Raw genomic sequence first — 23,534 nt, forward strand, 5'->3', positions numbered from 1 at the left:
TTCCCTGCAAATTCTATGATTTTGTCATTTTTTAATGCAGCAGAATACAACAGACACTAGTATGGCAATATGTAAATCAATGGATGTGTAACTGATGTGATTCTGCAATCTGTATATGGTAAAAATGGGAGAAATTCTATGATTTGTCATTTTTTTAGTGCTGCATAATACTCCATTGTGTATAAATGCCACATTTTTTTATCCATTCATCTATTGGAGGGCATCTAGGTTGGTTCCACAGTCTAGCTATTGTCAATTGTGCCGCTATGATCATTGATGTGGCAGTATCCCTATAGTACACTCTTTTAAGATCCTCAGGGAATAGTCCAAGAAGGGCGATAGCTGGGTCAAATGGTGGATCCATTCCCAGCTTTCCCAGGAATCTCCATACTGCTTTCCAAATTGGCTGCACCAATTTGCAGTCCCACCAGCAATGTACAAGTATACCCTTTTCCCCACATCCTCACCAACACTTATTGTTGTTTGACTTCATAATGGCTGCCAATCTTACTGGAGTGAGATGGTATCTTAGGGTGGTTTTGATTTGCATTTCTCTGACTGTTAGAGATGGTGAGTATTTTTTCATGTACTTGTTGATTGATTGTATGTCCTCCTCTGAGAAGTGTCTGTTCAGGTCCTTGGCCCATTTGTTGATTGGGTTATTTGTTATCTTGTTGTTTAATTTTTTGAGTTCTTTGTATATTCTGGATATTAGGGCTCTATCTGAAGTGTGAGGGGTAAAAAGTTGTTCCCAGGATGTAGGCTCCCTATTTACCTCTCTTATTGTTTCTCTTGCTGAGAAAAAAACTTTTTAGCTTAAGTAGGTCCCATTTGTTTATTCTTGTTATTAACTCTTGGGCTATGGGCATCCTATTAAGGAATTTGGAGCCCGACCCCACAGTATGTAGATCGTAGCCAACTTTTTCTTCTATCAGACGCAGTGTCTCTGATTTGACATCTAGCTCCTTGATCCATTTTGAATTAACTTTTGTGCATGGCGAGAGAAAGGGATTTAGTTTCATTTTGTTGCATATGGATTTGCAATTTTCCCAGCACCATTTGTTGAAGATGCTATCCTTCCTCCATTGCATGCTTTTAGCCCCTTTATCAAATATAAGAAAGTTGTAATTTTGTGGATTGGTCTCTGTGTCCTCTATTCTGTACCATTGGTCCACCCGCCTGTTTTGGTACCAGTACCATGCTATTTTTGTTACTATTGCTCTGTAGTACAGTTTGAGATCTGGTATCGCTATACCTCCAGGTTCACACTTCCTGGTTAGAATTGCTTTTGCTATTCTGGGTCTTTTGTTTTTCCATATGAATTTCATGATTGCTTTATCTATTTCTACAAGAAATGCCGTTGGGATTTTGATTGGCATCGCATTAAACCTGTAGAGAACTTTGGATAATATCGCCATTTTCATGATGTTAGTTCTGCCTATCCATGAACACGGTACATTTTTCCATCTTCTAAGATCTTCTTCTATATCTCTCATTAGGGTTCTGTAGTTTTCATTGTATAAATCTTTCACCTCTTTTGTTAGGTTGATTCCCAAGTATCTTATTTTCTTTGAGGATATTGTGAATGGAGTGGTTTTCCTCATTTCCATTTCAGAAGTTTTGTTGCTGATATACAGGAATGCCTTTGATTTATGCATGTTGATTTTACATCCTGCCACTTTGCTGAATTCATTTATTAACTCTAGCAGTTTCTTTGTAGACCCTTTTGGGTCTGTTAAATATATTATCATGTCATCCGCAAATAGCGATAATTTAAGTTCTTTTCCTATTTTTATGCCTTAAATTTCTTTTGTCTGTCTAATTGCTCTGGCTAGTATTTCAAGAACTAAATTGAATAGAAGTGGTGAGAGAGGGCATCCCTGTCTTGTTCCAGATTTTAGAGGGAATGCCTTCAGTTTTTCTCCATTTAGGATGATGCTAGCCTGAGGTTTAGCATATATAGCTTTTACAATGTTGAGGTAAGTTCCTGTTATCCCTAGTTTTTCTAGGGTTTTGAACATAAAGGGATGCTGTACTTTGTCGAACGCTTTTTCTGCATCTATCGAGATGATCATATGGTTCTTATCTTTAAGTCTATTGATGTGGTGAATAGCATTTATTGATTTCCGTATATTGAACCAGCCTTGCATCCCACTACTTGATCATGGTGCACAATTTTTTTGATATGCTTTTGTATTCGATTCGCCAGGATTTTATTGAGAATTTTTGCATCCAAGTTCATTAGAGATATGGTCTGTAGTTTTCTTTCTTTGAAGTGTCTTTGTCTGGTTTCGGGATCAGGGTGATGTTGGCCTCATAGAATGAATTTGGAAGAGCTCCTTCTTTTTCTATTTCTTGAAATATCTTGAAAAGTATTGGTATTAATTCTTCTTTGAAGGTTTTGTAAAACTCCGCTGTATACCCATCCGGTCCAGGGCTTTTTTTGGTTGGTAGTCTTTTGATGGCTTCTTCTATTTCTTCGTTTGTTATTGGTCTGTTTAAATTGTGTGTGTCTTCCTGACTCAATCTGGGCGGATCGTATGACTTAAGAAATTTATCGATATCTTTACTATCTTCTATTTTATTGGAATATAGGGTTTCAAAATACTTTCTAATTATCTTCTATATTTCTGTAGTGTCTGTTGTGATATTGCCTTTTTCATCTCATATGTTAGTAATTTGAGTTCTCTCTCTTCTTCTCTTCGTTAGCATGGCTAAGGGCCTGTCGATCTTATTTATTTTTTCAAAGAACCAACTTTTAGTTTTATCAATTTTTTCAATGGTTTTTTTTGTTTCAATTTCGTTGATTTCTGCTCTGATTTTAATTATTTCTTGTCTTCTACTACATTTGCTGTTGTTTTGCTCTTCCTTTTCTAGGTTTTTGAGGTGTAGTGTGAGTTCATTTATTTGTTGGTTTTTTCTTTTTTTGAGGAAAGAACTCCAAGAAATGAATTTCCCTCTTAAAACTGCTTTCATTGTGTCCCATAGATTTCGGTATGTTGTGTCTGTATTGTCATTTGTCTCTAAGAATTTTTTTTAATCTCCTCCTTTATGTCTTCTGTAACCCATTGATCATTCAGTAACATATTGTTCATTTTCCATGTGATGTAGGATTTTTCCTTCCTTCTTTTATCATTGATTTCCAGTTTCATTCCATTATGATCAGATATGGTGCATGGTATTATCTCCACACCTTTATATTTCCTAAGAGTTGCCCTATGGCATAATATATGGTCTATCTTTGAGTAGGATCCATGTGCTGCTGAGAAGAACGTGTATCCACTTGATGAAGGTTGATATATTCTATATATGTCGGTTAAGTCTAGGTTATTGATTGTGCTATTGAGTTCTATAGTTTCTTTATTCAGCTTTTGTCTAGAGGATCTGTCTAATGGCGAGAGCGGTGTGTTGAAGTCACCCATAATTATTGTGTTGTAGTCTATTTGACTCTTGAACTTGAGGAGAGTTTGTTTTATGAACGTTGCAGCACCATTGTTTGGTGCATACAAATTGATAATTGTTATGTCTTGTTGGTGAATGGTTCCTTTTAACAGTATATAGTGTCCTTCTTTATCCCTTTTGATTAACGTAGGTTTGAAGTTGATTTTATTCGATATGAGTATGGCCACTCCTGCTTGCTTCCGAGGGCCATGTGAGTGATATGATTTTTCCCAACCTTTCACCTTCAGCCTGTGTATGTCTTTTCCTATCATATGAGTCTCCAGAAGGCAGCATATTGTTGGATTTGTTTTTTGATCCAGGTTACTAGCCTATGTCTCTTGATTGGTGAATTTAGGCCATTAACATTTAAGGTTACAATTGAAATATGATTTGTACTTCCAGTCATGTTTATTTATTTATTTATTTTAGTTTGGCTAGTTTTTACTTTTTGGTTATTTTCCTCCCCCTTTACTGAGATACCTCCCGCTGTTAGTTTTGGGCACTATTTTTCAATTCCTCTTCTTGTAGTATTTTGCTCAAAATGCTTTGCATTGCTGGTTTTCTGGCTGTGAATTCTTTTAGCTTTTGTTTATCGTGAAAGATTTTAATTTCATTGTCAAATCTGAAGCTTAATTTTGCTGGATACAGTATTCTTGGTTGGAATCCATTATTTTTCAGCGTTTGAAATACAATCCAGGATCTTCTCACTTTCAAAGTCTGTGATGAAAAATCAGTCGTTAACCTAATTGGTTTACCCCTGAATGTAATCTGCCTCGTTTCTCTCGTAGCTTTTAATATTCTTTCCTTGTTCTGTATGTTGGCTATCTTCATAATTATATGTCTTGGAGTTGGTCTATTACGGTTTTGAATGTTTGTGGTCCTGTAGGCTTCCAGGATTTGGCAATCCATTCCATCTTTCATCTCTGGAAAGTTTTCTAGAATTATTTCATTTAATAGGTTGTCCATTCCTTTGGTTTGAATCTCTATGCCTTCTTCTATCCCGATGACTCTCAAATTTGGTTTTTTTATGACATCCCATATCTCTTGAATAGATTGCTCATGAGATTTAAGCATCTTTTCTGTGTTGACTATATTCTTTTCAAGTTCATAAACTTTGTCTTCATTATCTGATGTTCTGACTTCTACTTGATCTAGTCTATTTGTAATATTCTTGTTTGAATTTTTAATTTGGATTATAGTTTCGTGCATTTCTAGGATTACTGTTTGATTTTTTTTTTAAGATCTCTATCTGCTGGTAAAGCTCGTTCTTTGCCTTTTGAATTTGTTTAATTCGTTTTCAAAATATACTTTCATTGCTTGGACTTGCTGTCTCATGTCTTCTCTAATATTCCTTTCCATCTGAGTTAGGTATGCCTTGAGTTCTTTCCCTATCCATATTTCTGATGCTTCTAGGTCCTCCTGTAGATTTAAGTTGTCCTGCATTGTTTGTACTCCTTTTTTCCCTTGTTCTTTCATGTTGTTCACGTTACTTTCCAGCTCTATTTGATTGCTGTGTTTCTGCTCTCTCCTATAGATTTGTTTTGGTTTTGTATATCTCTCTTGTCTCTCCTTTGTTTTGGTAGACTATGCCTGCTAAAGTGGATTCCGCTGGGAAGGAGTTCAGACGGCCGAGCTCCAATGACGTCACCTTTCTGCTATGGCGGGCCCCAGGCTCCTTGCCAGGGTGTCCGAATGGGGGGGTGGGACTGGACTGTCTCTGGTTGGTTTCAGCTCCCGGTCGCCGGCGGGCGGGCGGTCGCCAGCCGCCCAGTAGCACGGGCAGCGGGTGGGCTGTCACCGGCGGGCCTCTCAGCAGTTCAAACTGTACTCTGGGCCTGCCGTTTGCTGGGTGTGGAGGGTGGCTATTGGGAACCCCGGCACTCTATTGTTTTGATTTTTTTCTGCTTGCCCCTCCCCCAGCGCTGGCAAGACAGGTTTCGTTTTCACCACTGATGGGAGGGGGAGTTGGAGGTCAGGTGTCTCTAGCTTTCCCCGCGTCTTTATGCAGGCTCGTTCTGATAATCCCTCCCCCGGAAAGCCTAGGAGAGATTTTATGCGAATTCCCTGCTGTATGGGAGATGGGTTGAGTAACACACACCTGTTTTATTGTTGCAATCTGTCGGAGACTGGCGGTGGTTACGTCAGCTCTCCAAGATGGTGGCTGCTGGCTTCCTTGGTGGAGTTTCCGTTGTGGGGGATAGAACTGGACCGTTTCCTTCCCCGTCTGAAATCCTGAACTCAGCCCGGGGATCAGTGAGGGCACAGCCGGCAGGATTCCACACAATCCTTAGCAACGTTTCTCTCTGCTTGCTGGTCGCTTCTCGGCGGCGCCCCGCCGTCTGTAGCCGCGGGGCGGGCCGCACGTATCCAGTGATCCATTTGTTGATGAGAAGAAAGTGTATTCATTCATTGAAGGATGAAATATTCTATATGTGTCAATTAAGTCTAAGTTGTTGATTGTATTATTGTGTTCCATAGTTTCTTTGTTCAGCTTTTGTTTGGGAGATTGAAATATGGGATAACATTTCTATTGGTGAAAAAGGTGTGTTAAAAGGTGTGTTGTGATCTATTTGACTCTTGAACTTCAGAAGAGTTTGTTTGATGAACATACATGTTCCATTGTTTGGATCATATAAATTTATTATTGTTATGTGTTGTTGGTGAATGGTTCCCTTAAGGAGTATTAAATGTATTTCTTTATCCCTTTTTATTAACTTTAGCTTTAAATCTACTTTATTTGATATAAGGATGGAAATCCTTGCTTGCTTCCACAGTCCATGTGATTGGTATAATTTTTCCCAATCTTTCATCTTCAGTCTGTGGATGTCTTTTCCTATGAGCTGAGTCTCTTGGAGGAAGCATATTGTTGGGTCTTTTTTTTAAAAAAAAAATCCAATCTGCCAGTATGTGTCTTTTGATTGATGAGTTTAGGCCATTAACATTTAGGGTTATTTTTGAGACATGATTTGTATTCCCAGCCATTTTTGTTTATTTTTCGTATTTAACTTGACTTGGTTTCTCCTTTGATTACTTTTTCCTTTAGTGTATACCTCCCTTTGGTGATTGTCATTGCTGTTTTTCATTTCCTCTTCATGGAATGTTTTGCCAAGGATGTTCTGTAGTGCAGGCTTTCTAGTTGTTAATTCTTTTAACTTTTGTTTATCATGGAAGGTTTTTATTACATCATCAAATCTAAAGCTTAATTATGCTGGATATAAGATTCCTGGTTGGCATCCATTTTCTTTCAGAGCTTGATATATGTTGTTCTGGGATCTTCTAGCTTTTAGGGTCTGGGTTGAAAAATCTGCACATAATCTAAATGGTTTCCCCCTATATATAATCTGATTTTTTCTCTCTTGGCTTTTTATATTCTCTCCTTATTCTGTATGTTAGGCATTTTCATTATAACATGCCTTGGTGTGGATCTATTGTGATTTTGTACATTTGAATGGCATCCTATAAGCCTCTTCAATCCAATTTCTAATTCGTTCTTCGTGTTTGGATATTATTTCATTGAATAGATTGCTCATTCCTTTGGTTTGGAATTCTATTCCCTCTTCTATCCCTATAACTCTTAAATTTGGTCTTTATGTTATCCCATATTTCTTGAATGTTCTGTTCATGGTTTCTTACCATTTTCACTGAGTTGTCTACATTCTTTTCAAGATTATATATTTTGTCTTTATTGTCTGAGATCCTGTCTTCCAAGTGGTCTAATCTGTTGGTGATGCTTTCACTTGAGCTTTTAGTTTGATAAAGTTTTTGATCAATATGGATCTTTACAGCTCAAGTTGATGAAACGAGCTACAAAACAAAACAAAATAGATTTACAATAGCAAACCATGGTTTTGGTTCATGCTTTGGCTAAATTGATGGATTGCTTAGGGTACATTTCAAGGGAACATGGAGATTCAGAAGTCTGTTCAATGACATGGTAACTGTATGAAGTTTAACAGGAGTATGGAAGAATGGGAGAAAGGAACTCAGATTAAAGGTTGGGAATTTACCAAGAGGATTAAATTATAGCTAATATTTTTGATGTGTTACCCATAAATCATCCAGAGTATAAGTTTTAAATGAATCACCATCAAAGACTCTACCTATCTCTAGTTGTACATGTAGATATGGACCAGGGGTCAGCGAACTTTTCTGTATAGGGTTAGATTATAAATATTTAGGCTTTTAAGCCTACGTAGTTACTTCACATTTATTCCACTGTACCACAGATATTTCTGTGTCACAATAAAAATTTTATTTACAAAATCGGGCAGCTGCTACATTTAGTAGTTTACTGACCCTTGAAGTAGACATTAATTTTCCTTGAAACCTTTCCATTAGTCTTCTGTTCTTGGTGGTATCTAAGGCCATACCTGTCCATCTTGTTGTAAGAATTTCAGTAGCATGCACACTCAAAAATGTGGTGATATATCTTTGGTTTAATGTTTTATGGGTTTCATTTTATGTAAAGGAATGAGTAGGGGACGCATGCAAATCAGTAATCTTGAGCTAAGATGTGAGAGGGAAGGAATATTAAAGCCATATCTTACAAATAACAATGAGCTATCTGGGAAGCAAAAGCATCTGGAAACAGGGAGAACAATGTAAACTGATTTAATACATCCAGTACACCTCAGGAGAAACAGAATCAGGCAATAATAATCACAATCTCAAATTGGCTTGTCCAGAGGAAAGATCCACTGGCTAATTTGACAGTAAAGAAGGTCCTAAATTACAGGTCTCTTTAAAGCATGGTGATCTCTGGCCATTCCCATCTTTCTCAAAAATGTATACAGAGAAACTTATAGATCATGATAGATATATTGATTCATGGATATCAAGCATAGGGGACACTTCTAGATTCTGAGGGAAAAATGTGTTTTTTTTAAATATAGCATCGCCCAAAGTTTATGCTGTTATTTGTTAAGACATTAGATGATTTTATTTTTAGAATTGGTACAAAATTTAATATATGGAGGGGAAAAGAAACTCGCATTTTTTATAGCACTGCATGGATTTTAAGGATTACACAATACTGTGAAAATTCAATATCAATGGCATTATAAGATAACCAAAAATTTCTCATGAAATTCTGAAATTTAAAAGTGAATATTGATGGCTATTAGGAGAATATGGCATCTGTTTATCAGGAAACAAGCTGCTTATTTAGGAAAAACCTAACCATTAAAATCATAATATGTTTTCTTCCCTTACAATTGCCATATTATAGTATTCTTTACAGATAAATTATTTATCCATTTATTTCCTTTTTCTATCTTTCACAGAAAGCTACCACCAGGTACATAAAAAAGAAGGAAATACAGAATTGCAGTATGGTGAGAGGGAACACATATTTCATGTCGTCAAGGCTGTTTCTCTGGTTCTTTTTATATTTAAGAAAGAACATCTCTCAAGTTCATCAATAATACATTAAGGTTGTTCCAATATACGCTGAATTTAAGTTGAATCCTTTCTTTATGTAAAAGAGATATGGATTGTCCTTAGAAGCTTGAGTATAGGGAACGGATGAAAGAGAAATAATTAACAGCTTGGTAGTACAGTTAATCAAGCAATTAGAAGAGTGGGAAGAGGCTTGAGCTGAGTGTCAAGGTCTCCAGGCATCGTGTTAGCTGTGGCTACAGGATCAAAGGCCTAACTGCATTGCTGAGCCTCCCACTTCCCCAGCATCAGGTATTCATCATGGTACCCCATACTCCTCTGACAGATTGGTTCTTTGAAAATGAAATGAGAAAACACTTTGGAAAAGGTAGACTGCAGCTGTGTTTGCCAAGCAAGATTTTCATACCTAATTTAGACGTGTTATTCCTTGTGCTTTCCTGAATACAGTTCTCAGAATGTTTCTCAGACTACAAGAAGGAGTGGAATGAAGTGATGGGAGAACTTTATGGGAGTAAATATTGGTAGGAATTATACCTAGAACAAGACAACTTACACTAGCACAATCAAAGATAAATGGAGGGGCTGGGGTTGTAGCTCAGCGGTAGAGTACTCGTCTAGTATGTACAGGGTGCTGGGTTGGATCCTCAGCACCCCATAAAAATAAATAAGTAAAAGAAAGCCATTGTGTCCAATTACAACTAAAAAAATATATTTTTAAAAAAAGATACATGGAAATCACCACTGATAAAAGAAATGATATATGAAATAGGGGGATAAATGCTCTGTGAGAAAGCTTACCAAAGAATCATATACCTAAGAATATTCAGCTTCAGTAATCAAAATTCAGTCTGATTCTTTCTTCTTTATCCCCCACAGTTTACCCATCAGCAAATTATGTTGAGCTTCTTCCAGAATGGATTATCTGTCTTCTCCCACCATCTTGGTCCAAACCACCATCTCCCACTTAGGCCATTACAATGTCTCTTGATCTTCCTGCTTCTGCTTCTTTGTTTCTACAATTAACCTACTACTCACCAGAATAATCCTCTTAGAACACAAGTTAGATTAGATTCTCCTCTGTTGAACACTCTTTGATACTTCTTTCTCATTGAATTTTGAGTGAAATATACATCCCCTGCTGACCTTCAAACACTGACCCTGCCTATGGCTCCCACATCCATTCCTGACAACACTATGCTTTCATGTCCTCTTCTGAAAAGGGGGGAAAATAACAACAGTTTCCTCATGAGTTATGAAGAAGGTGATTATTTTAAATCCCATCAGTGACTGTGAATCACTGTTAAGTATTGGACATCAGTGACATTGACTGTCCTTGAGCTATCCAAACCCTGTCATCCTTAGGGCTCTTGCTCTTAATGTCTCTTGGCCTGGATGCTCCTCCCCTTGATGCTTTCATGGCTACTTCTTCTGATCCTTTAGCCCTCACATGCCTCATCTTCGCCCAAGACTTTCCTTGACTATTTAAGTAGCTTCTATGGAACTCTATCACATCATCCTGTCACCTGTTTACTTACTTCGTAGCATTTTCCCAAACTGTATTACAGATTAATTCTTTCAACTTATTTTTAGTCTGTTTCCCACATAGACTAGAAACAAAGGTTATATACATTTTATTTATAACCATAGCTCCAGCATGAGCTAGGAATTCAGTAGTATTTTTTTAATGGATTGGTGGTTAGGTGCTACTTAGGGTCTCATCTCACAGTCATACTCAGTTATTCTACAAATAATTAATTACTGGGTCTTTTAGTTTCATATGGCCACTGGAATAAATGACCACAAGCTTCATGGCTCAAAATAACCAGTACTTATTCTCTTACAGTTCTGGAGCCCAGAAATCCAAAATCAGTTTCACTGGGTTAAAGCTAAGGTTCAGCAGAGGTGTGCACTATCCAAAGGCTCTTGCGCTGGGCAAGAATCTATTGTTTTTCTCTTCCAGCTCCTGTGGCTGCCAGAAATTTGTCTGTTGGTAATGGATTTTCACATCGTGAAGTTATTCAACTCCTTAAAAGTCTTAGTAGTCCTTCCTTTACTGGATCATTGTAGTTTTCCATTGACTTTAATCTCTGGATATGGTAAGATCCTAAGGGATCTCCTGTATTACAGATATATATTTTCTCCCCTCCTTGGTAAAGCAGTAGTCCAGTTTTCCCCTGGTAATCAGAATTCACCCATCCAGCACTGTGCAATGTGCACAGTCCAGTTGTTCTAGGGCAGTGGGATAGGATGCCAAGCCGAAGACCAAAGAAGATACCCAGAGATGGGCTATTAGATATTAGGTTTACTAAGAAATGCTTGTGGGGGCCAATGAAAGTGGATTGGACAGATACTTTGCCAGAAGGTCCAGTGGCAATGGGTTGGCCAGGTTTACCTCTTGTTTCACACAGTACCTCCCATATTTTGCCAGAAAATAGTACCTCCTATCCCTCACAATGCTCTGTCCAGGAGTGGCTGCCTGAACAAGCATTTCCCTCTCCACAGTGCTCCGATCCTCACCTATTCCTGTAGGGGAGCATGGTTTGTAGGTTAGCTTATAGAAGCAGCATTAGCTTAGCTTGCTTTGTACATTGTATGACTGGCACCTCAAGGAACTTGACATGTATGCAAGAAAGCAGCTCTCTTCAGATAACACTAACTTGCCCAAGTTCCCAGCATAAACGAGAGAAAGCCAGTGTCCTTCAAGATAATTTGGTAACTGGACATTCTGGCCCAGACTCACTCTCAATGTTCCCTTAACTTGGCTAGCTTTTGGGGAATAGAAAGAGGTATTCAGACTCATGAAGTTTTATCGTCTTCCTTTTCTTTAAGGATAATAAACACTGTTCACTCCCCTCTTTGCCTGCTGATTCAGAAGCATGAGGAGCCGAAAGTATCCAGATGACAGTCTTTAACTTGCAATTCTGTGGAGTCATTGTTCTGTTTCTCAAGGAAAGCATGCTTTCCTTTGAAACTAAAAATTTTGCTAGTGCATCAACAGGGCAAATAGTGAGTAGTGGCACATCCATTTCCATCCCTTGATTCCATTGTTTGGGGACAGGTGATATTTGGGATATGTTGAGCAGCAATACTACCATTTGCTAGAAACTAATTAGCCTTCACTGGTTTTAGCATCTAGACTTCTGCAAAAACACTAGAGCTCCATGTGTATCTGTTTGTTGTGCTGAGGAAAATAGATGCTTTGTGATGCAGGAGTCCAAAGGGAGCAAAGGCTACTGCTCAGTGTGTCTTCAACACAAATGTATTCCCTTCTGGAATACATAGTGATATTAAGAACAATGCATGGGAAGGTGACATAAATGAGACACTAAATAGCCTTGGTTGTAACTGAGCCTATAATTAAACACTCCCACAGAGGAAGCCCCTTCTATTGCACTTTGACCTGGGTATTAATGTTTTAATGGACTGCAGAAAACAGAAATCTACATGAAAGAGAATTTCTATCAATTCATCAAACCAAGTGAAATTGTCTGTTTGTCATATAAAAGAGAATGGCAGAATCCATTTTTAGCTCTCTATTGCTGTACTCATGTGTGAAATTATCCATAAGGGAAGATATTTGCCTGCAAAAGAAACTTTATCAGCCTGAGATGTGATTGGCTGCATAAATTATACTGCCAAATGAATTGGTTTTGCAAACCAAATATAAGGCCTCATAAACCAAACTGTGATTGTGTTCAGGGCAACAGCCTTGGCCTGGGTGACAGTCAGGCACACAGATAGGCAAGGAACCTGGTTGCTGCTTCCCTTCTTTTTAACAATTCAGTGCTCAAGGGATAATTATTTTAAAGTATTAAATCTTAACAATGCCTTGCTTTTCTGATACGGATGGAGAAACCATTGGCATGCTAAAGCACTCAGGCTGTTTTTATTTCCTGGCTTGATTATATTATCATGAATTTGGGATTGGAATTCCCTAGAGAAAGAACAGGCAGTGGGGAGCCAGTATTCTAAGTCTGATTTGTCAGTAGATTGTGTACCATGCCCACATTTGGTATTTTCCATAATATGATCTAGAAGAAAGAAATATTGCAATATTTAATCAGAAAGATTTAGCTTTTTTTTTTTTTTTGGCTAATGAGAAAAAGAATAGGAGAAACAAGGGGAGACACATGTAAGATAATAATTGGGGAGTCGGAAAGTGTTTGAAAAAGCTGTGTCTCCCAAGATCATTTATTTCTAGTTTGGTAAACCCAGAAGTCAAACTTTCATATTTTTCATACACTTAATAATAATAAAAATGATCTTGTTAGTTTAGTGCAGAGCCAAAATTAGAAGAGCCCAGCATGAACTTGTTTGTGTTGGTTTTTCTGTGGAGCCAGGTCTGTCTAGTTTCTATGGCTGAATAGAAACTGGCACTGACCCAGCAGCAACAGATCAGGCCCAGGCAGAGCCTTCCCTCACAGGATCCTAACCAGGCCACTGCCTACAGCACACCCCGCACTGACTAGCAGCCTCTTGCAGCTCTTGCTCTCCTAGACACATGGTGTGGTCCTCAACCCTCTAAGAAGTTCAGGGAAGTGAGAGATGTGCTTTCATCACTGAACACTTCTCCTTCCCACCCCAGGACATGTAGCAGTTGGCTACTTCCCTTCCAAGACTCCTGCCAAAAGGTCTACCCCAAGATCCACATGTAAAGTGGGGACTCAACAGACCAAGGATTTCCCTTTCAATTATTCTTCACTAGAGCAGCCACACATTTAATTTATGATTCACTCTTTTTTTTTAAACCCAGGGGTGTTTACCACTGAGCTAATCCCCATTTCTTTTTATTTTTTTAATTTTGAGAAAGGGTTTTGCTAAGTTGCTGAGGCTGGACTTGAACTTGCAAGCTTCCTGCCTCAGCCTCACAAGTAGCTGGGGTTATAAGTATGAACCACCACACATGACTTGATTCACTCTTTCAATTGGCATTTTACTTTATTTATTCACTGATGGGTCTTTATACCACTCTGGTATCCAGCATTTCCAAACTGGCAATCTGTTTCCATATCAAACAGAATCGGGCTATGTATTAATCACTGATAGATGTGCCAGTTGATTTACATTTCTATGTGCATCGAATATTACACACTTTCCTGAAGGCAAATACAAGGGGGCAGGGGAGGAACATTTTGTTTTACATTGCAAAGAATGTTTAAGAGAGTTTTTACAAACTTAATTAAAAGTCTATTTTTTTCCCAGCCATAATTACCTTGTTAAAGTTATGGAGTTCTATATGGAATTTCTTCCCAGCAGCTCTTGAGCCCACATTTACCAGCCAAGGCTGCATAACCTTGAAAATAACCAGTCACTGCCATTTATTGCTCTGCTTACCCATGGTTGCATTGATTTCTAAAGCATCTGTTAAGTTTGCAGATTCCTAGACTTTACCCTCATAGATGTTTTCTACTGGAGTTAAAAATATGGGAAAGTGCACAATGGCACATACCTATAATCCTAGTTACCCAGCAGTCTGAAGCAAGAGGATTGCTAGTTTGAAGCCAGCTTGGGCACACTAGTAAGACCCTGTCTCAAAATTAAAAATTAGTAATAGTTAATAAAAAGGACAAGGGATGTAACTCAGTGGTTCAGTCCCTGATTGGTGTGGTGGGGAACAGAGACAGAGAGAGAAAAGGAGGGAGGGAGATAGAATGTAATTAGATTGGTGCCTTTTTAAAATTTATTTCTTTATTTTGCAGTATTGGAAATTGAATTCAGGGCCTCGTCTGTGCTAGGCAAGTGCTCTAGCACTGAGCTCTATCCCCAGGCATTTTTTAAAAGAATAAATTGAATGATAACTAAAAAGGAAATTGGTATCATGCCTACATATTCATCATATATGTGAAATGCTTCAGCATTAAAAACTAATTTATATTAGTGAACTTTTTTTTCCCTGGAACAAAATGATGAGTTGGGGAAGGAAAGACCAAACACCTCACACCATGGCTCAAGGACAATATTATTGTTAAAATTCTGAGAATACATTGCCTTTTGGGACTCCATTTGATCTGAGTCTACTGTTGAAAGAAGCCTACCATTTGGAAATGCAATAATGCTAACAGTTGATACTTGTTCCTGAATTGAGGAAAAACAATTTAAAGGAGGAAAAATTTATTTTGGCTCATGGTTTCAGAGGTTTTAGTCCATAGTCTGTTGGTTCAGTGCACACCCCAGTAACCTACTTCCTCCAACTAGACCCAACTCCTACAGTTTCCACCACCTCCCAATAAAGCCACCAAATTATGAATCCATCAGTAGATTAGCCCACTGATTAGATCAGAACCTGTAATCCAATCACCTTCCCAAATTGCTGCATTTGGGGACCATGCTCTTCACACATGAGCCCTTGGGGTACATTTCATATCCAAACCATAACACTTAGAATAATGCTTAGAAATTTCTAATAAATCTAGAAATATCCTTAACATCATTTCTGTTGTGCCTCCTTAAGCAGTTCAGGAACAAGTTTCAACTGTTAGCATTATTGCATTTCCAAATGGTATGCTTCTTTCAGTGGTAGACTTAGATCAAATAGAGAACCAACAGGCAATATGTTCTTAGAATTTTAACAATAGCATTGTCCTTGAGCCATGGTGTGAGGTGCTTGGTCTTTCCTTCCCCTACTCATCAATAGATAGACTTGGGAACACTTGGGGGCTGGAAAGCATTGCCCTTCATTCATCTGTGGTGCATAAGATGCCAACAATGATAATGTTCCATCAGACTCCTCCCCTTCTGTCCAGAAAAACAAGTGTTCATTATTGAAATGCAAGTTCAGAAGGCATCAGGTCAGCAGTAGGAGCACACACAGTGGTGTGTGTTGCACTTTGGGTAATCAGGAGGTTTCAGTGTAAGTTTGTGTGGCACAAAGGTGCATTGTGATCCTGGTAAAGACTGTATAAACATGTTCAGGGCTACCTGAAGACTCTTCCTCTCTTCCTACTTTCTGCTCAGTTTTGCTGTGAATCTAAAACTGCTCTAAGAATGACGTCTATTTAAAAAAAAATTGTACATTAAATTCTCAAAACACTTTTTCAAAAAAGGTAAACAAAAGACAGAACACACTTTTTAAATCCAATTCTGCAGTCCTCTTTCTTCCTGGATATATAGTTTTTTGGTTTTTTTGTGTGTTTTTTTTTTACATATATCGTTTCTCTTTCTAATCTGACCCTGCCTTCTATTGTATTATCTCTTGAGCTTCCTTGACTCTTCAAGGTAGGTCTAGATCTGTCCTTTTTTCTCAAATAACTCCAGGAGCTTTTCTCCACTCAGATTTCCCTTTCCCCCTTTCCTAAGAAAACTCACTGAGTACTCTTTCCCAATCCTTAAACGCTGTCATGAGTAACAGTTTCTTTTTTCCACTGAATCTTTAAGATATATAAACTGTCATATGCCTGTTTGTAAGAGCTAAGTCTTGAGTTTTTTATTATCCATTAAATCAACAGTTAGTTCTCATCGTTAATAAGTACAAGCACTTATTTAGCAAAAATGACCCAAGTCCAACATCAAGAACCTATAGTTCACAGAAGCATATACCATAAACGGTCTCCTTTAAGGTGCACTTGCCAGGAAATAAGGTCAAACCAAGCCTACCATACCAAGTAGCTGATGTTTACAAGTCAATAAAAGTTCAGCTTAAATGAGTTTCCCTTCCTAGTTCACTTTATTCCCCTCTGAGGATTGCCCATGTTCTCCTCTGCCAACCACTGCTGTTTTTAGTCAAGCAAGAAAAAGAAAGCTGCCCTTAAAAAATTGCTCTCTTCCTCACATATCATAGTTGATATATTTATAAATGTACTTGGAAAAATGACTTTCAAACCATGTGATTATTCTACTTGTTTAGGTTTAAGTCCATTGAAGTCTTTAGTTTATTAAAATTCAACTTAGATGTTTAATGCCAAAAATAAAATGAAAATTTTGTCTGTCTTTAATGATGTGCCAAATACCACATTAATTAAATAGCAACCATATTGACATGCCAGCTGTCTAAAAGCTAGGTTTAACTCCTAGTTGGAAGTTAAAGAGTTTGTACAGACTTATTATCAGCCTTCCAAGTCACCTCCTTTACAATGAATTGTATCCCGATCAAATTATTTTAAGCAACACACAGAAATTCTCATTTACGGTAGCATTTTCTGACCTTTTTTTCACAAAGACCTATCGAAATGGAAAATGCAGCAAAGCAAACATTGTCTGAAGAGTGGTAATGTTAACATAAGGCTCATTCTTTCCCAGTTTCTCCAGACTTATGTGCAGATAAAATGCAGGCTGTCATGTGCCTGTATCTCGGAACATACAGCATATTCTGAGGGCTACATTTGGTTGAGGGAATGACCACACAGTATATTCAGAGAGCAGCCCCTCAGTGGAGACAAGCCTCCCCCAAATCTTGCCTTTTCTGAAACGTTGAGAGAGCTTTCAGTCCTCACTGAGTGTTCCTATCCTCTTTGCTTGAGAAAGGAGAAATAAGAATGTCTTTGCAGTTAACAAATTAAGCAGCCTAGACTGCACAAAACTTTTGTTGAATGGTTTTTCAAACGAATGCTGTACAAGATAAATGCACCTATCCAGAACTGGGGGTCATTCTATCAGGTACCCTAATTAAATTTCCTTTTGTATTGTTAAAATGAAAAGAAATGGGGGGGGGGAGATGAAAACCTTTCTTGTTTTAAAACATCAGGACTTTCTGTCACCATTTGTAATGTTCAGAATTTATCCTGATTCATCATGATGCTTGTCTGTCTGCTCCCTTTTGGGGGAAGTGAAAACTTTCTCTACCATCTAATAATAAATTTCTTGGGTAACTTCCAAGATGCCACTGTTGTATAAAATTTCATGCCATCTATCTTTAGAGCAATCTTAGAGGGAATTCTGTATGAATTAAATAGAAATGCATTGGAAATACAATATGTGTTGTTGTTCCAAAGCTGTGGCACAAGAAAGCACTCTCTGGTGGATTTTTCACTCAATCTTATGATTCCATGTCCTTTTAAGTGGTACAAAAACAATAGCAACAACAATGAAACCAACAGAATGACTGCTACAAGATAGGTACTGTGATAAGTGCTTTTCAGGCTTTATCTTACTTGATCTTTATAACCTCCTACACAGTAGGGGCCCTTGATTACAAGGAAGCTTGGACCTGGAAAACTTAAGAAAATTTTCCATGGTTATAGCTAGAAAGGAATAAAGCTATGATTCCAGTTTGGTGGTGGGAATGAGCTCCCATTCTTAATCTCTCTACCTCCATCTGCTAGAAGAGAGGCAGGCTCATACCTGAGACCATGCAAAGTTTCATACTTGACCTGAAAAGACACACATAGAGTTTTGAAAGTGAAAGTCATTTACAAAATATTTGAAGTGATCTTATAATGTTGGGAATGAACCCATTTAATGTACTAAAGTTCCTGATAAAGGGTGAAGCTCTTGAATATAGAATTTCAGGAAGCAAATTTGGGGTTAAGTAGGCTTTCTGAGTTAACGATCTTCTTTCCTGATCATTTTATTTGACAAATTCACGAATCAAAGAATTAGGCACATTTCTTTGGGGAAAACTGAATTAATTATTTCAAGTTAATTAAGTGAAGCTATTTCAAGCTGAGTCTAGTACATAAATCCATCTGATGAAGTGTCATCATTTGGTTGGAATGTGAAAAATAAAGGAGTTGGGGGTCAGGGCAAGGACTGCTATAGAAAGAAAATCAGACCTTCAGTCTTAGCAACCTTGTTCCTGCAGAAAGCAAAAAAGTGAACAAACAGTGTGGCAAAGACTTTTAGCTACAGAGATACCTTTTTTCTGTGTCATATTGCAAGACTGCCTTTCCTATTATTGAACCACAATTTATAGCTATTTTTTTTAGCTCTTTATTTTAGCCTCACAACCTACTGGGTCATTTTCCTATTCTCCTTTCTTCCAGCCCCCAATGAATTTTTCTCTTTTTATCAGTTGTTATTTCTTCCAGAATTGAGCATAAACAATACAGTAGGAAATAAAATTGATCCCTTTCTCCCGTGGATACAGGAAGTGGTCAAGACTGGAATAATAGCTATTGACTGAAATGAGCCTTGACTCTCTATAAGTGTGTTGTATTGCTTTTGTGTGTCTGTGCCTCTGTTTCTCCAGTGAGACTCTTAAGGCCTTGGTGGTCAAGACCAGCCATATTTTTCATTTCTCTTTCCTCAGAATATAATTCAATGTTTGATACAGAGAAGACATTGCAAGAAATATTCATTGAATGAAGGAGTGAAACAAGAAAAATGAAAACACTCATCTTGTTCCCTTATCTCCCCTAGTGACTACTCAAGTACTTCCAGTATAACTGCTCGAGAAAGTCCCAAAGTTGTAATTTTTCAAGAATATGTGAATTCTTGGGATTTGTATAAACCAATTACTCCCCCCCACACACACACACACACACAGACACACATACACACACAAACTCCATGAATTGTCAAGCAAGCAGTTTCGGGTAAAGAATGCTATCTGGACAATCCTATTTGGTTTGCTTTTTGATTAGCAGGGCAGGGATGGAATGTTGTACTGTTTCTTCCTGTCAAAGAATAATCTAATCTTGGAAAAAAAAAAGATAGTTACCAAAGTCAATAGTTGTTCCTACTGAAAAGATAGATAATGTCTGCATTGGATTATGGTGAAACCAGAGTTCCCTGATGCAGCTGTCAGTGAGGGGTTCCTTGTTTATGGCTTCATTACAACCCTAAACAGAATATCTGTATTTCATTTGGGTTTAATGAGGCCACAAATAAGCAAGGCTTTATTGAGTGATGCTGGGGATTTTTTTTTTTTTTTTTTTTTTTTTTTTTTGCTTTTAACTTGATGTATTTTAATTTGTGCTTAACTAACTCTCCCAACATACCAGGTACTTAGATTGGCACTTTAGAGACAATTAGCTAAGTGTTCCTCTTATTAGCCACAGGGTCTAGAAAAAGATAAGGGGAATCAATAAGACCAAGCTAGTATAGGAAGAGAAAATTCACTTTTCATCACATGTATTGGCCAACCCATCAAGCTGCCTGTTCATAAGGAAGCAGCTCCTCCTGCCTCACTGGGCTTCATTAATGTGGCAGTCTTTCTGCGCTGGCTGCTAAATGACCTTGCTGTTGTGTTTTTAGTTTTCAGGACTTTATCTCCTGTCTTTCTTCACCATCCTTATCGGGCTAGTGCTGTACTCCTCCACCTCCACCTACATAGCCCAGGACCCCCGAGTGTACAAGCAGTTCCGCAATCCTTCAGGACCTGTTGTGGACTTACCAACCGCAGCTCAGGTGGAGCCTTCAGTCACCTACACCAGCCTGGGCCAGGAGACAGAAGAGGAACCCCACGTTCGTGTGGCCTAGCGGGAGGCCCACCCTGCCCACTGAAGACAGATCAGTGGCCATGTGTTTGCCCATCATCTCTGTATTGTACATAGAGAAAGGTATTTATTAGGTGCAGTTTACATAGGTGGACTGCAAGGTAGCAAATCCTCCAAAAGCTTGTAAAAGGAACAAGCTGGAAATCACTGGAGACACAGGCTCCCATCCACCTGACTTGGAGAGATGCCTAGCTAGTGCGTATCCTGATCACAACCCCCCTGCATTAATTATTGTGAATATTTTTGAATCAAAAACAAGTATTATTGTTATTATGATTTGTATTATTATTGTTACTGTTATTACACTGATTTTCAGGAGGAGGTTTTGTACTCCCAATAGGAACTATTGCCAGACCCACACGTAGTCAACATAAATCCCTCTTTTCTATGGCAAGCCACTTTTTAAGAATCATACTTTATTTTTTGCACAGACTCTATAAGTGATGCATGCCACAGGAGCTCCACCCCTGAGAAGTTTCCTTATCCTAGGGACCTGGTGGCTAATGGTTTCCTCTGTTACCTGTTGGATTGCCTGCTCAATAAGTATTTTGTGCTGTGACCCTTGTGGGGAGGGGCAACTGACCATATAATTCTCTATTCTAGGAATAGATATAAAACAAACATTTTAGCCTTTTTATACTTCAATCTCTGATTACTCCAGGCCATGCCTTTCTGTTGTGCCATGCGATTCTGCTGATCAAGTCCCCATAATAACAGGACAAGGACTGTTCCATTTCTGTGACTTTCGAGAAACCCCAGAAATAATAGCATTTGTGTTTAGGGTTAGATATGTTTTTTAAAACCTTTCATCCTCTCCCTATATCCTTGCTTCAAAAACAATTTTCCCCCCTAGATTTCCCTACTAATAACGTGGAAATTATTCAAGGCACTGGAAAAAGCCATGGTCCTCTGCCCTCCTAATTATATGGAAGCCTTTTTGAAGTACACCAACGTGGAAATTATCTTTGCTGTGGAGTATCATTGGTTATGCCACCTCCTAAAGTCAAGGTGCTGATGTGGAGCAATCTCTAATAATAGCTCAATTGCTCTGGTCACTTCATAGTGGTAATGATGTCACCATTGAAAAAGTCTGGCATTATGGTCATATTTGGCATCCATCCAATAACAGACTATATTGACACACATTCTTATGGATATAGAGAATATTACAGTGTCCTGATAAGGCTTTGAGTGATATGTCACTAGTCTAATCTGTTGCCCATAAAATAGCCCTTTTTGCCAAACACAGGAAATGAAGAACCTTTTTGCCAAACACAGGAAATAAAGAACCCTTTAACTTAGAATAGATTCTGTGTGGCAGAATGTGAAGTACTCTTTGAATTTGGCTAACCTAAATACCATTCAAAGAAATCTTCAATGGAATATCAGGATTTGTATAAATGTTTATGAAAATTTGGCAATTCAAATAAATACATCCTAAGCAAGCAAGGCAAAACACCAGTGGGGTATCCATAGAGGACAGAGTAGAGCCTGAACAAGACCTTAAGATGGCAGGCAAACTTATCCCCTGCTCCTGCTAGCACTCCTGTGGCCATTTTACCTGACTTACACAGTGTGGATGGTCCTGTCCCAGGAGACGGGAAGAAACATGATCTTCTCTAATGTGTAGATTTCAGGGTCAGTTCAGCTCCCTTAAAAACATGTTTCATTTTCTATGGGGGGAAAAAGGTAAATGTTAAGGTTACATCAAATCAAAACACCCTTGCCAACATCTGCTCTCTGCTACCTTTTAAACCAATTAAATACCTTTCTCTGAATATTTTGTCCATTCAGATCTGAAGACCTTTAAAGACTGTGGTTTTATTTTTGTGTTTACATTCCTTTGGTTTGCATAATTTGCTTGATTTATTGCATTTTTAGTATTTATTTTAAGCCAAATGTTTTTGTCTCTTCAATTCATTCTTATGACACTAATTTGTAGACACTTAGTAGTCTTATGAAAAGCAAGTGGCTGAAACTATTTCCATGTCTACTCAGTGGACTGGAATTATTTTTTAATTTAAATTTCCAAAATGTTTGCAATCAACTGATGGTTAAAGGTCAACACATGAGTTATTTTATAGGATATTTTAATTGACTCCATTGAATGGAAACCAAGTGTGAAGGTCAAGATGAATTCACTGTATACCTTTATCATTCAGTGTCCTTGTAATCAGACTTCCATGTCACTGGGTTACCTCACTGTGTTGGTTTGTCTCCATTTAGAAAGGCTGGTAACACATTGAATTGTCTAAAATCATAAGTTCCAGACTGACCCTTAAGGGGGAAAAAAAAGGAAAGAACAAATTCTTTTTTTGTGTGAAAACATTGGTCCTTGGGGAGTGGGGTGGGATATGGGAATAGGGCAATATTAACTCTAGCCGTTTAGTTTCTGAGATTTCATAACCTCAGTAGACACCAGCAAAACTTTCAACTTTTCAATCCATCACCACTCTCTCCTCAACAAAGAAACTTTAGCAACTTGTATAAAATTTGATTAAGAGCAAACCACAGCTCTCCTAAACCCTGCCAGAGATGAGTAGTGGTTCTCATTCCTCAATGAAAACTTGCACTGGGGACCGATCTTGCCTTGGTCACACCTTCCCATGGCTCCAAACTCTGAAACACACACATCAAGGGAGACCAAGCAATGGAAAAATTTGCACCACTGAAAATTTGTCTCATGAAAATGTTTCAATGTTTAGTTTAGATATTGCTAACTTGTGCTATTAACCTTTTGACAAGCGTGTAGTATTATTTGTTTTGGGTTTATTTTTATTTGTAACCATCTAGTAGTCCCCAGCTAGCTGCCAGTACAGATTTTACCCCATGGGTAGGATTCTATTGTTAAGCCACATAACAAAGCACACTAATCCTGACACTGCAGATGAAAAATATGAACCAAAAAGGAAATTTACACTGATGAGTTGAACAAACTGTCCATTTTTGATATTTGCATGCACCCCTATGGACTGGCTGTGGCAATGTAATGCCTGTATAATGTTTTCAAATAAAAATAAATGCTTTATGAAAGCACTGAGTTCTTGGTTTTCTTGTGTTTGTCTGCACTATGACAACCATGGAAGCAGCTCCTCTGGGATGCTAGAAATAGCAACCGAAGTAGATAGCTGGGGACAAGTCAAAATAAAAACCAGAAAGAAAATATTTCCAAATTAGGAAGGGCACACTTGGTTTTAGAACTATAGGTTAGAAAGCCAAATTAAACACATTTGTAATTTGCAAAGTTAATTATTTATCAGGGTACTTAATAAAGCTCTAAGGCTACAACCTCTAAGCCCATGTTTAAAACACATGTAGGACAAT

The 23,534-nt window shown here is 38.1% G+C and overlaps 1 protein-coding gene across 1 annotated transcript in view; it reads left to right on the forward strand.

The window, feature by feature from the left end:
* LOC124108559 (solute carrier family 35 member F1) overlaps positions 1–23,239 on the forward strand; it is a gene marked incomplete at its 5' end in the record, with an annotated part of 59,768 nt that extends 36,529 nt beyond the window's left edge. Inside the window, one exon of the mRNA XM_046467024.2 lies at positions 19,969–23,239. Within this exon, the coding sequence (XP_046322980.1) occupies positions 19,969–20,193 (225 nt within the window). The remainder of the gene's footprint in view (positions 1–19,968) is intronic.
* Between the last annotated feature and the right edge of the window lie 295 nt (positions 23,240–23,534).

Source organism: Marmota monax, unplaced genomic scaffold (genome assembly GCF_021218885.2).
Source record: "Marmota monax isolate L192 unplaced genomic scaffold, Marmota_monax_Labrador192_F-V1.1 WCK01_AAM20220418_F8-fsc00140, whole genome shotgun sequence".
NCBI lineage: Eukaryota > Metazoa > Chordata > Mammalia > Rodentia > Sciuridae > Marmota > Marmota monax.